Source organism: Nicotiana sylvestris, chromosome 1 (genome assembly GCF_000393655.2).
Source record: "Nicotiana sylvestris chromosome 1, ASM39365v2, whole genome shotgun sequence".
NCBI lineage: Eukaryota > Viridiplantae > Streptophyta > Magnoliopsida > Solanales > Solanaceae > Nicotiana > Nicotiana sylvestris.
In genome coordinates this window covers 11,148,779-11,162,381 of record NC_091057.1, presented here as the reverse complement: position 1 = coordinate 11,162,381, position 13,603 = coordinate 11,148,779, and the positions used below count along the sequence as shown (strand labels likewise).

The 13,603-nt window shown below is 37.1% G+C and overlaps 1 protein-coding gene across 1 annotated transcript; it reads left to right on the top strand.

The window, feature by feature from the left end:
- The first annotated feature begins 614 nt into the window (after nucleotides 1-614).
- On the top strand, nucleotides 615-5,805 carry LOC104240901 (disease resistance protein RUN1-like). Its single transcript, XM_070173507.1, has 5 exons — nucleotides 615-1,600; nucleotides 1,934-2,933; nucleotides 3,732-4,007; nucleotides 4,100-4,951; nucleotides 5,027-5,805. The coding sequence occupies exons 1-5, from the start codon at nucleotides 1,101-1,103 to the stop codon at nucleotides 5,513-5,515; spliced, it is 3,117 nt and encodes a 1,038-aa protein (XP_070029608.1). The 5' UTR covers nucleotides 615-1,100; the 3' UTR covers nucleotides 5,516-5,805.
- Nucleotides 5,806-13,603: the final 7,798 nt, after the last annotated feature.

Genomic DNA, 13,603 nt, shown 5'->3' with positions numbered 1-13,603 from the left:
AGTTGAACTAATATGTATATTTTCTTTGTAAAAGAGGCAATACATTAAGAAAAATTCATGTTTATGCAATTATGAGAGTACTATGGTGCCAATATAGCTAAATCTAGCAATTGTAAGGTAATAACTTGGAGGTTGATGTAAATTAAAGTGTAGTATTTATACATGTCCTAATAATTTCGGATTTCGGATTGGATTGGATTAAAATATACCAATCCGAAATCTGATCCGAAATCCGAAATTTTAATAAACATAATCCGAAATTCGAAATTCAAAATTGAATGGATCGGTTCGGATTTCGGATATCCGATCCGAATGAACAGCCCTACAGGGAAGAGTTGTACTCCCTCCGTTTCATATATTCGTCACGAAGTTTAAGAAAAAAAAAAAGAAATATTTGAAACTTTTGGTCTTAAAAGGTTAATGGGTAAAAAATTTATGAGATCATGATATTTGTATGGCTATAAAAATTTTATAAATGAATAAAATATAAAAATTTAAAATTGAATTATTTCTAAATTTAATAATGTGTAAGTTTGCGTAGCTACTTTTCCTTTACTAAAAAAACATCCCTCTTTTTATTTAAATAAATAGGATTCAAAACTTACTTTATTTATTCTCTAATAAGCGCAATTAGCTCTAGAAATTTCCGGTGAAAATCCCTCTCTCGAATTTTCCGGCGACGAAACGAACAAATCCTTAAGCTTGTTTCTCACCCCCACCCCCTCCTTTATATCCGGCGAATCTCCGTCGCTGAAAATCTGATCCGGCGACGCATCGTCCTCGGACAATAGCCGTCGATCACTTCCTCCGTCACTGCCGGCGTTGCTGCTGCGGGCGAGGAGCATGCGGAGAGTTTTACCGCGGCGGAGGTGAATGACTGGGCTAGTTGTTGGGCTTCGAGTTGGGCTAATAGCTTGAATTTTTGCAGAGTTGAGGGTTAAGGAAAGAAGAAATGGAGGAGGAAGGAATATGGAGGAGATAGAAAGTGAGATGTGAACTTTAGTATTGGGTAGGGGACGGCCATGGATTAGATTCTGTGTTTTCGGTCTAAAGATTTACTAAAAAATCATCCCTTAATTCTTGCATTCTCATCAAATCAAATGGATACTCAATTAGTTCGAGGAGAATCATCTACATCTTCTCACTTCTCTTATGAAGTATTCCTCAGTTTTAGAGGTGAAGATACCCGAAAAACATTCTCTGGCCATCTTTATTCCAAATTATGTGATGTTGGAGTTAATACCTTCATTGACGATGAGGAATTGAGAAAAGGTGACGTGATTTCTAGTAAACTAGAGAAAGCAATTGAAGAGTCAAGAATTTCCATTATTGTTTTCTCAAGAAATTATGCCTCCTCTAGTTGGTGTCTAATAGAACTAGTTAAAATTCTTGAATGCAAAGAGAAATTAAAGCAGATGGTTTTGCCTATTTTCTATGATGTTGATCCGTCTGAGGTACGAAAGCAAACTGGGTTATTTGGTGAAGCTTTGGCTAAACACAAGGAACGACCATTTGGAGCTCAAATGGTGGAGAAATGGAGAGCTGCACTTACTGAAGCTGCAAATTTATCTGGATGGGATTTGAAAAATGTTGCTGACGGGTACATTTTCTTGATTCAAGTATATTATTTCGCTTGTTATTTGTTCAATTGTTTATTGGATGTGATACTAACTATTCAAAAGAGTTTATGTTCTATGTATTGACATTATCGAAATATTTACACTATCATTATATATAACTTAAATTATTTCTTAAAGTATCCTATATGACGCCGTAAGTTATCTGTTTTGTTGCTTAGATTCATCCCACTGCGTTATGTCTTGGCTATCGATTTTGATTTGTCCGTCAAATATTTTCAAATATCAAAGTTTTATTTACTGGGGTAGTATACGTATTTATTTTAATTTTTTGATTTTGCTAAAAAATATTGTAGGCATGAATCAAAGTTTATTGAAAAAATTATACAACAAGTCTTACAAGAGGTCAACCAGACACCTCTAGATGTTGCTTGGCACCCAGTTGGTGTAGATTATCGTGTCAAAGATATAGAGTTGTTATTGCAAAATGAATGTGAAGATGATGTTCGCATGATTGGTATTCACGGAGTTGGTGGCATAGGGAAAACAACTCTGGCAAAAGCTATCTACAATCGAATGTTTCGACTCTTCGATAGTAGTTGCTTCCTTTCAGATGTTAGATCAGAAGCTGAAGAATTTGGTCTTGTCAAGCTACAAGAGAAACTTCTTCGACAAATTCTCAAAACTAAGGACATCAAAGTTGGCAGTGTTGCTCAAGGCATCAATCTAATCAAAGCAAGACTCGGGTCAAAGAAGGTTCTAGTTGTTCTTGATGATGTGGACCATAAAAGACAGTTAGAAGCCTTAACAAGAGAAAGAAGTTGGTTTGGTTCGGGTAGTTTAATAATCATTACCACCCGAGACGAGCGATTGCTATGTCGGCTTGGAGAAAAAGAGAGATATGAGGCCAAACTATTAAATGGCAATGAAGCTATGTTACTTTTTTGTTGGCATGCTTTTGACAGTCATTTTCCGCCACAAGATTATGTTAATTTGGCACACGACATAATCGAATATTCAGGTAGGCTACCATTAGCTCTTGTGACATTGGGGTCACATTTACAAGGAAGTTCTATAGAAGAATGGGGATATGAAGTCGAAAAACTAAGAGCAATTCCTCATAGTGATATCCAAAAGATTCTCAAAATAAGCTTTGATGGACTTGATGATGAAACACAAACTGTTTTCCTTGATATTGCGTGCGCCTTCCATGGGTTTCTTGAGGATGAAGTTACTGAAATATTAATTGCATGTGGCTTTCATGCTAAAAGTACAATTGCAACTTTAGTCCAAAAACACTTGCTCCAAAGATCTCCGTATTATTTGCAGATGCATGATCTAGTGCATGATCTAGATGCATGATCTAGTTCGGACGGAATCGGCTCGAGACCCTGGAAAACGGAGTAGATTGTTCATCCCTCAAGAAGTCTGTGATGTTCTACAAGGAAATAAAGTCAGTAATACTTTTCTCTTTCCACTTATAATTTCTATTGTCATCATAAGAATTAAATTCATTTGTGCTTTCGTCTCTGGTTATATATATATACACACACACACACTTGTAGGCATAGACCATATTATCTCCAAGATTAGTTATTGAGAGATGTTTGCATTTATCTTCTTCTTTTTTTCTCAATTCATCATTTTTTTTGTTTAATTATGTTCTTACTGACTTTCTATGCTTATCTAATTGAGGAAATTAAGCTTGCTCTCGAAGAAATTAGGCATGTTCGCTTTTGAAAACTGTTGAATAGGTACATATGTGGAACATTTATGTTATTATTTCTAGAACAGTATATACAAAATATTCTTTTAAATATAATATAATATAATAAATATTCTATCTTTAATTGATACTATCATCAGGCATTCAGGATGCAATTTGTTCTCTTTATTTATGTTTTTTTCCCATTGATATTACCATGTGAATTTATTGAATGATGCTACCTAGTTTTTGAAAGACCCTCATCTTAGCTTTCTGAGCAATTTTACATTCTTTTTTAACATCCTCTAATGTGTAAGTTCATTTTTCTTGATACATATGTTGTAACCTCTTTGTTTGACCTTCAATTAGTATATATATAAAAAAAATTCCCTCTTAATATGTGGGACTTAAGATGGTCTTAAGATATTAATCTTTTCACTGAACTACAGGGTTCCAAAAATGTAGAAGCACTGAGGGTAGATCCAGGGACATTAAAGGGAGTGAACTTGAGCACCAAAGCATTTGAGCAAATGAAGAATCTTAGGGTGCTTATAATCAATGAGTTACATATTAGTGGCGATTTTGGGTTGTTGTCCAAGAATCTCAGATGGTTGTCTTGGAAAAAATGTCCTTTAAAATGTATACCATCAAATTTTCCAGCTGAGAATCTTGTTGTTCTAGATATGCAGGAGAGTGATATCCAAGAATTTCAATTGAATTTGCAGGTTTGTTACTCAATTTTACAATTTCATGTGTACTGTTATTGCAACTGAGTGAAAGAAAATGTTAATTGAAACTATATTTGGTTTACTTTTAGTGCTGTAGAAGTTTGAAGAAGTTGGATCTCTCTCGTTGCAAGCAACTCAGAAGCACTCCAAACTTCAATGGTTCACTGAGTCTTGAGACACTGTATCTCTATGGTTGCTCATGTCTGGCGGAGATCCACCCATCAATAGGAAATTTGTCCAGACTAATTAAACTATATATGTCTGGTTGCGAAAAACTTACGGATCTTCCAAGCAGCATATGCCAGCTAATATCCGTTGATTACTTGGACATTGATGGCTGCTCATCTATAAAAACACTGCCAGATAACCTTGGAGATATGAAAAGTCTAAGATATCTTCATGCATCTTATACAGGTATAAAACAATTGCCTAGATCTGTTGAAATGCTAAGAAATCTTGTAACTTTGAGAGTGGAAGGTGAAAAGTTAGAGGCCAAATGGAGTATTTCTGGAAGAGGAGTCCATCAGATACAATATTCCTTGTCAACTTTTGTATCGTTTCTGAGCCTTACATACTGTAATTTGTCCGAAGCTGATATTCCTAGGGATATTGGAAGCTTATTCTCCTTAGAATATTTAGATTTGAGTGGCAACAATTTCTGTTGTCTACCCATTGATTTTTCTAAGTTACGATTATTGGCGGAGTTGTATTTGAATGACTGTGAGAATCTTCAAATACTCCCGTCAGTATCAAATTTAGAGAATCTTAGAATACTTCAAATTAAGAATTGCCTAAAATTGGTCAAGATTACAGAGTTGGACAACCTCCCTTCTATAGAGCGGATTATCATGATGAATTGTAGTTCTCTGCAGAATCCATTCAATGAAGGCTTTTTCAGTGCACCTGCTCTGTATGCATCTAGAAAAGAAGATCCTGATATGGTTAGTCTCTATCTCTCACTCACTTTCTCTCTCTCTGCTATCATCTTAATGATCTTGAATCTTTGTCCGATGCAGGGTGGATTAGATATTTATTTCCAATGCAATGAGATTCCAAAATGGTGCAGGAATCAAGTAAGAGCTTCATCTATCTGTTTGACTGTGCCGACACATAATAATGAGGAGTATAACTTCTTAGGAATGGTTCTCTGGTTTGTTGTCGACGCTTTGGATGTATTCCGGAATAATCCATGCTTCAGGATTAGTATTGCCCATAAAGAGACTTTAATTACAACGTGGACTGATGATATTGATATAACTGATGATATTGATATAACTGATGGACACAGAGAAGTGTCATGTGTATATTACAGATCTGACTTGGATGAACTTTTTGAAGGCCAGATGATAGAAGTGTGGTCGGACAACGTTACAATAAAGAAGATAGGGATCCATATGTTATATTTAGACCAACTTGGTAATGTTATATCTTTGCCGGGAGACATGGATCTGTCACACCTCCTTTTTACACACCCGAAGGTATATAAGGGAGTTTCTCCAATTTAAGTGACATTATTCGAAAATGGGATTAATTATTCAATTCAGAGTCGCCACTTGGGATAGTTTATTTGGTGTCCCAAATCATCGATTTATTTTAAATCTCAAATCGAGGAAATTTCGACTTTCCTTTTGAAGTCTGCGAACCAGAAATTTTGAGTAGGGAATTCTCTTAACCCGGGAGAAGGTGTTAGGCATTCCCGGATTCCGTGGTTCTAGCACGGTCGCTTAAACTATTACAATTGGCATATTATGTAATTTTTAAAACATGTTTCAACCTATAGTATATTTTTAACTTATTAGCCGCTTTTAATTAATTTTTTTTTTTGGAAAAATTCAACATCATATAAAACACGTATTGAACCACGTCACAAGAAATGCACCCGCGGTCCACGACACATTTTATCTAACGTTGTTGAGATTTGGATTTGGGTCACATAAAATGCACACCCGAGTTTAGGAAATTAATTTTTTTTAAAAAAAAAATAGTGCGCCTAAAGCAACTATGCACTTTCAAGTTTGCGAGGGCCATGGAAAATTCAACTAAATGGCACGCCTCGATTTCTAAGGATTAAAATTAATTAAATGAGGGCCATGAGTTTTGAGATTTTATTTGGCATGGCGCGCCTCGATTATTCTAAAAGGATTGTATTCAATTTAAAGCAAACTACAAATATTCATGATTATGTTTCTTCCTAAAACTACTTTGAGATTATTGCAAGGTCATGATTTATGAATATGGAATTATTATTGAAGAAATATATGATTTGAGTTATTATGGACCTAATCACCCATGTCGGTATCAAATTTGCTATTGACTTAACATCCTTTAATTTGGATCCAAGCTATTACATCGTTCTCTCTCCATTTTGAATACATTTTCCTATCTTTCCCTATGAACTACAATCTCATTGAAGAAACTCATTCTGTCTTTCACGAATTCTATTTCTTGATGCTCTTCCTTCATTTTTTTTGTTCATATCTTTCAAGTTGGTAGATAACCAAAATATAATATACAAATCAAAAGGAAATATGGTGAAAGAAAAATAATGGAAACATTGGTTAAGAAAAGAATGAACCTTTTATAGATGAAGATCTTATTCAATACATATGGAGCAAACAACCATCAAATTTAATGTGCAAATGAACCACAATCAGAGGCAACGAGCGGAAACCTTTCGAACCGAACTCGACTTCGACCTCTTCGGGCTAGTATTTTGGGCTATCTTTTAAATTGAGTTTTAAGCTTTTGGATTTGATTTTTGGTGTGATTTAGCTCCTGTTTTTGAGGTATTTTTTTTAAACAAGGTAATGAATGACTATATAATTTTTTTTTGTTGAAAGAAATAGGTAGAAAGAATAAAACTAGTAGAAATTCTCTTTAGCATAGAAGAAGAAAATTTGTTTTCTCTCAATATTCTTCCATCTTCTCTTCTCTTCTTTTCTTCAAATATTTCTCTTCAATTTATAGGAGAATTTTCAAAAAAAATCAGATTTTTTTTAATTTTTTTATTTAAAAGAAATCTCACTTACATTTTGCTTTTCTTTTTTTATAAAAAGAATTACCATCTTTCTTTACTTTTATTTTTTAAATTCCAACTTTAATTACTTTTATCTTATTTAAAATCCCACTTTTTTTTACCTTTTTAAAAGAGAATTCCACTTATTTTACTTTTCTTAAAAAAACAATCCACTTTCTTTTACTTTTCTTTAAAAAATTCTACTTTATTTTAATTTAATTTTTTTTAAATTTTCAGCAACCTTTATATTATTTTTTAATTCCAACTTTCTTTTACTTTTTATTTTTAAAAATTTCCACAAAACTTTACTTTCATTTTTAAAATTTTTCACTTTCTTTTACTTTTTTAAAAGAGAATTTCACCTACTTTTACTTCTTTTTTTTAATTTCATACTTCCCTTTTTCTTATTTTTTTAAATCTCTCCCGAAAATTTTAAAAAAAATTAATATTTTTCAGATTTTTTTATTATTATTTAAAAATAAGCATAAAAATAAAATAGTATTAATAGTAATAATTCACCTTCTAAAATTATGTATTTTTAACCTCTAATAAAAAGTATAACAAAGCTAAAAAATTATATGTTAAAACCCCCCAGAATATTTACATAGAAGAAGTGACAAAAAAAATTAAATATTGTCAAAAATTAGGTGCTCACAGCTGCCCATCTTTGCTTGGAAACATGAAGAGTTTTCAAGCAAAGATAAGGTGAGTCATGTGACTAATTTTTGAACATATCTTTATTCAAAAGAGAAGAAATAAGGATAAGAAAAAAGAGAAAGGGTGCAACCGAGTTTTGGTTTTGGACAGCCTACATATCCCGGGTTATAAGGGAATCAGGTCGCGTGTAGTTCAAGAAAAATGATGGAATGATGAGTTGAGGAGTCGAGTGAGGTTTGAGGCTCCGATTCGCGATCCTGTTATTATATCAAAAATCAAAGAGAAACTAAACAAGCCTATAAGCTATGAGTTACAAGATTCCTATCTATGAGTTTTGTGAAACTTGTCCTTGATCTTGACTGGTTCTTCCTGCAAACTCTGATATGAATCTTGATGCTCGTTAGTTGCAACTGCTGGTTCATTCTTCTTCAGGTTTTCGGATCAAGGCGGGACATGCGAAGCTTGTGACTTCAATCATATCTTGAACAGTCCACATCTTTCTCCACATCAACACCTTGAGTTCATTTCTTTTTGCTCCTTTTCTCCTTTTTTTTATTTTGGATTGAGACTCATTCTTTTGGTTGTCTCAGACCTTGTGCCTCGAGGCCAAACCTACTCAGACACCAAAACAAACAAACGAACGAAATTTTTCTGCCCCAGTTTTCACTAGGAAAATTTCGTAAGTTATTTGTAACTAAAATCTAAACTTTTTTTTGTTTTGAAAGCGGTAAAATAAGGATTGCGTGTCTTTAGGAGGAAGAGATTAGGGAATGATGCCCTATATCTAAAATAACCTCGACTAGGAAGTGGATACCCTATGTTGGCAAAAAGGCGACTAGGAATGGAGGCCCTATGTCTAAAAATCTCAACTCAGGGATTGGAGCCCTAATGTTGGAAAAGAAAGGCGACTGTCTAAAATCTCAACTAGGGATTGGAGCCCTAAAGTTGGCAAAAGGCGACTAGGGAATGGAGGCCCTATGTCTAAAAATCTCAACTCAGGGATTGGAGCCCTAATGTTGACAAAAGGCGACTAGGGAATGGAGGCCCTATGTCTAAAAATCTCAACTTAGGGATTGAAGCCCTAATGTCGGCAAAAAGGCGACTAGGAAATGGAGGTCCTATATCTAAAAATCTCAACTTAGGGATTGGAGCCCTAATGTTGGCAAAAAATGCGACTAGGGAATGGAGGCCCTATGTCTAAAAATCTCAACTCAGGGATTGGAGCCCTAACATTGGCAAAAGGCGACTAGGGGATGGAGGACCTATGTCTAAAAAATCTCAACTCAGGGATTGGAGCCCTAATGCTGGCAATAAAGACGACTAGGGAATGGAGGCCCTATGTCTAAAATCTCAACTCAGGGATTGGGGCCCTAATGCTGGCAATAAATACGACTAGGGAATGGAGGCCCTATGTCTAAAATCTCAACTTAGGGATTGGGGCCCTAATGTTGGCAAAAGGCGACTAGAGAATGGAGGCCGTATGTCTAAAAATCTCAACTCAGGGATTGGAGCCTAATGTTGGCAAAATGCGACTAGGGAACGGAGGCCCTATGTCTAAAAATCTCAACTCACGGATTGGAGCCCTAATGTTGGCAAAATGCGACTAGGGAACGGAGGCCCTATGTCTAAAAATCTCAACTCAGGGATTGGAGCCCTAATGTTGGCAAAATGCGACTGGGGAACGAAGGCCCTATGTCTAAAATCTCAACTTAGGGATTGGAGCCCTAATGTTGGCAAAAAGGTAAAAGATTGATTTTGGGGCTTCTAAACTACCTTTTTTTTATTTTCTTCTTATATATTTTCTTTCAATTCATTTTTTAGTAAAAAAATGCAGGAAAGAATTTGGAGGAGACTTCCCTTTTGGGTTGATTATTGTTGCTAAGCTATTTCTAGCGTTTGCACATTTCATTTTCCATTTTGGTTACACCTGCTTCTTGCACTGTTGCTTTGGATTGCACCTGTTTCAATTTTCAAACAAAGAACAATTGTTAGTTTGAAACGGTGGTCGGTTTTGTGGCATTCATTGTTTTTGATCACTTGATCTCGGCCCAACTCTTTTGGCGAGAACCTCTGCCGCTTGTTGGCTTTTCTTAAAGATTGGTGTCTCTCCTAAAACCGAGGAACTCAACTTTTCAAAATTTATCATGACGGCTCACCCGTATAGGGATTTGGCCCTTTCATTTTAATCTGCTTCTAGGGGATTTTGACTTTGGATTTCTTTTCATTTTCAATAACTCTGATTTCAGAGCATCGGCTATCATGGCCAGTTGGGATCGACTTGATGCACCCACTGAGGCTTGGTACTTTTCTTTGGACTTGGCTTTTATTAAACAAAACCCTGTAAAACCAATCTTGCCACCTTTTCTTTGTATTAGTTTCAGAACAGAGTTAGACCGAAAGAGATTCAAGGAAAAGTAAAGAAAGGACAAGAAAAAATGAATTTAAGGAGAAGCGTCCCTTTTGGGGGAAAGAAGGACTTATCTGGGGTGCATGCAGACTTCAATAGACATGACATACTTCTTGGACTGGATACCCGATATGCACAACTATCCAACTCATTGTGAACCACATCTCCAAATCGAGAAACCTGGACAGGACTCTTTCAGTGGTGGGGGGTGTCTTCTTTTCGATTAACGGCGCCCTTTGCGGGTTTTCGCCAATCGACCTCTCTCATTTCTCTTCTCACCGTCGCCTGATAGTACTCTTTACGAGTTTTCACTAACCAGGCTCTCTTATTTTCAATTTTTCTGCTCACCGTCGCCTTATGATGCCCGTGTGGGTTTTCACCAATAAGACTCTCTCATTTTATTTCTCTCATTTTTATTGCATCGGATCCAAGTAGTTGTATTCTCTGATCCTTGAACATTCTCACCGATTGATCGGAAGGACTTGAAAGGATTTGGGTAAAAATGATTTGGATCGAATTACAACTTTGGAACCATTCAAGCGGGATTATCGCATGACCATTACAACATCTGCCCCAGTTTCACTTTTGAGGAAATTTGGATTTTTATTTTGGTGTGACTGAACCCCATAGAGAGGCTGCCTACGTATCCTTTCAGAATCAAGTCGAACGTAGTTCAGAAAAACATCTTCTTCTTTTTTTTCATTTCTTTTTTTTTTATAACACTTTCAAGTTCCAAAGAGGGCAATCAAAGAAGAGTAACCGGCACAAATGGGTTTGCAAAGGGTAGATAGTGTTTGGGTAGCGAGAATAAAAGCCTTCGTCCTCCCAATTGGACAATGTTGTTGTTACAGAAAGACTAAACATAGTACCTTTTGACTGCATCCGCATTTACAGCTGCTTCAGGATCATTTCCTTCGATATCGCCCAGATACAATGCTCCTCTCGGCAATATCTTTTTGATGATGTACGGGCCCTTCCAATTAGGAGCGAATTTTCCTTTTGCTTCCTGGTGATGGGGAAGAATACGCCTTAAAACGAGTTGCACCACTTCAAAACTTCTAGGCCGCACTTTCTTGTTATAAGCACGAGTCATTCTTTGTTGGTACAACTGCCCGTGGCAGACCGCAGTCATTCGCTTTTCATCGATCAAGGTTAATTGTTCCAGACGGGTTTTAACCCACTCACTGTCTTCAATTTCGGCTTCAACAATGATTCGGAGAGAGGGGATTTCAACCTCGGCGGGTATTACGACTTCCGTGCCATAAACCAAAAGATACGGGGTGGCTCCAATTAATGTGCGCACAGTAGTGCGATATCCCAACAATGCAAACGACAACTTTTCATGCCACTGCCTGGAACGTTGAATCATCTTTCTCAAAATCTTTTTGATGTTTTTGTTTGCTGCTTCAACGGCACCATTGCCTTTAGGCCGATAAGGAGTAGAGTTCCGGTGCATTATCTTGAATTGCTCACATATCTCCCCCATCAAATGACTATTCAAGTTTGCAGCATTGTCTGTGATAATAGTTGCAAGAAAGCTAATAGTTGCAGCATTGTCTATGATAATAGTTGCAGATAAGATTGGAGTGCACGAAATCTACCACAGCTTTCTTGGTGACAGACTTGAGAGTGATTGCTTCACCCCATTTTGTAAAGTAGTCAATGGTAACTAGTATGAATATGTGTCCATTTGAGGCTTTTGGCTCGATTGGCCCAATGACGTCCATGCCCCAGGCAACAAATGGCCAAGGTGCAGACATGGGATGTAGTTCTGTGGGAGGTGCATGAATCAAATCACCGTGCACCTGACACTGATGACACTTCCGAACGAAACTAAAACAGTCCTTTTCCATGGTCATCCAGTAATAACCCGCTCGAAGTATTTTCTTTTCTAAAACATACCCATTCATGTGGGGCCCGCATACTCCTGCGTGTACCTCATGCATGATTCTTCCAGCCTCTTCTGCGTCAACACATCTTAACAAATTGAGGTCCGAAGTTCTCTTGTACAAGACATCCCCACTCAAAAAGAAACTACTCGCGTGCCGTCTAATGGTTCTCTTCTCCACTGGCTTGCTCGGGGTATTCTTGAGTTTTCAGAAACTTTTTGATGTCATGGTACCATGGTTGGGTATTTGGTGTTGCTTCAATTGTATTACAATAACCATGCCTTTCCCGGATTTGAATTTCCAAGGGATCTATGTGAGCATTGCCTGGATACGGCAGCATTGAGGCCAAAGTAGCAAGTGTGTTGGCTAATTCGTTGTGACAACGAGGAATGTACCTGAACTCTATTGACTTGAATCGCTTACTGAGGTCTTCCACATGCTTCTTGTAAGGGATAAGCTTAACATCTCGGGTTTCCCATTCTCCTTGGGCTTGCCGGATAATCAGATCTGAGTCTCCCATGATCAACAACTCTTCGACATTTTGGTCGATTGCCATGTTTATACCCATAATGCAAGCTTCATACTCGGCGGTGTTGTTTGTACAGAAGAACCGAAAGCCGAGTTGTGGCTGGATAGTGCTGACCAGTGGGTGAGATCAAAATTGCCCCAATTCCAACACCTTTTGCGTTTACCGCCCCATCAAAGAACATTTTCCAAGCATGAGTGTCTTCAGATATTGCCTCAACTGAATTTACTTCTTCATCTGGGAAGTAAGTTCTCAAAGGTTGGTACTCATCATCAATCGGGTTCTTAGCCAAATGATCCTCTAATGCCTGGGCTTTCATTGTCGTGCGAGTGACGTAGACTATGTCAAACTCCGTGAGCAAGATCTGCCACTTTGCTAATCTCCCAGTGGGCATTGGTTTCTGAAATATGTACTTTAAAGGATCCAACCTGGTTATGAGGTAAGTGGTGTAAACTTGCAAATAATGCTGCAGCTTCTGAGCGACCCATGTCAAAGCACAGCAAGTTCTTTCCAATAAAGTGTACTTAGCTTCATAACTAGTAAACTTCTTGCTCAGATAGTAAATGGCTTGCTCCTTCTTTCCGGTCACATCATGTTGCCCGAGGACACAGCTAAAAGAATTTTCCAAGATGGTCAGGTACAAGAATAGAGGCCTCCCTAGCTCAGGTGGGACCAAGACTGGCGAATTTGACAGATATTCCTCGATTTTATCAAAAGCTTCTTGACATTCAACTGTCCATTTGATTTCTGCATCTTTCTTTAACAACTTAAATATGGGTTCACACATGGAGGTCAACTGAGCAATGAAACGACTGATGTAATTCAATCTTCCCAACAAACCCATAACATCTTTTTTGGTTCTTGGAGGAGGCAAATCCCGAATAGACTTTATCTTTGTTGGATCTAACTCGATGCCCCTTCGACTGACTATGAATCCCAAGAGTTTGCCGGATGGTACCCCAAATGCACATTTGGCTGGGTTCAGCTTCAAATCATATTTGTGCAGCTGCTCAAAGAATTTTCTCAAGTCCCGAACGTGGTCGTCCTGGGTTTTGGATTTGATGATTACATCGTCCACATACACCTCTATCTCTTGGT

Excerpts from the sequence above, each read along its gene's own strand:
- LOC104240901 (XM_070173507.1), top strand. The coding sequence starts at position 1,101 with ATGGATACTCAATTAGTTCGAGGAGAATCATCTACATCTTCTCACTTC. Across the intron at positions 1,601-1,933 it reads TTGAAAAATGTTGCTGACGG|GCATGAATCAAAGTTTATTG; the intron begins GTACATTTTCTT and ends AAAATATTGTAG. Across the intron at positions 4,952-5,026 it reads GAAAAGAAGATCCTGATATG|GGTGGATTAGATATTTATTT; the intron begins GTTAGTCTCTAT and ends TGTCCGATGCAG.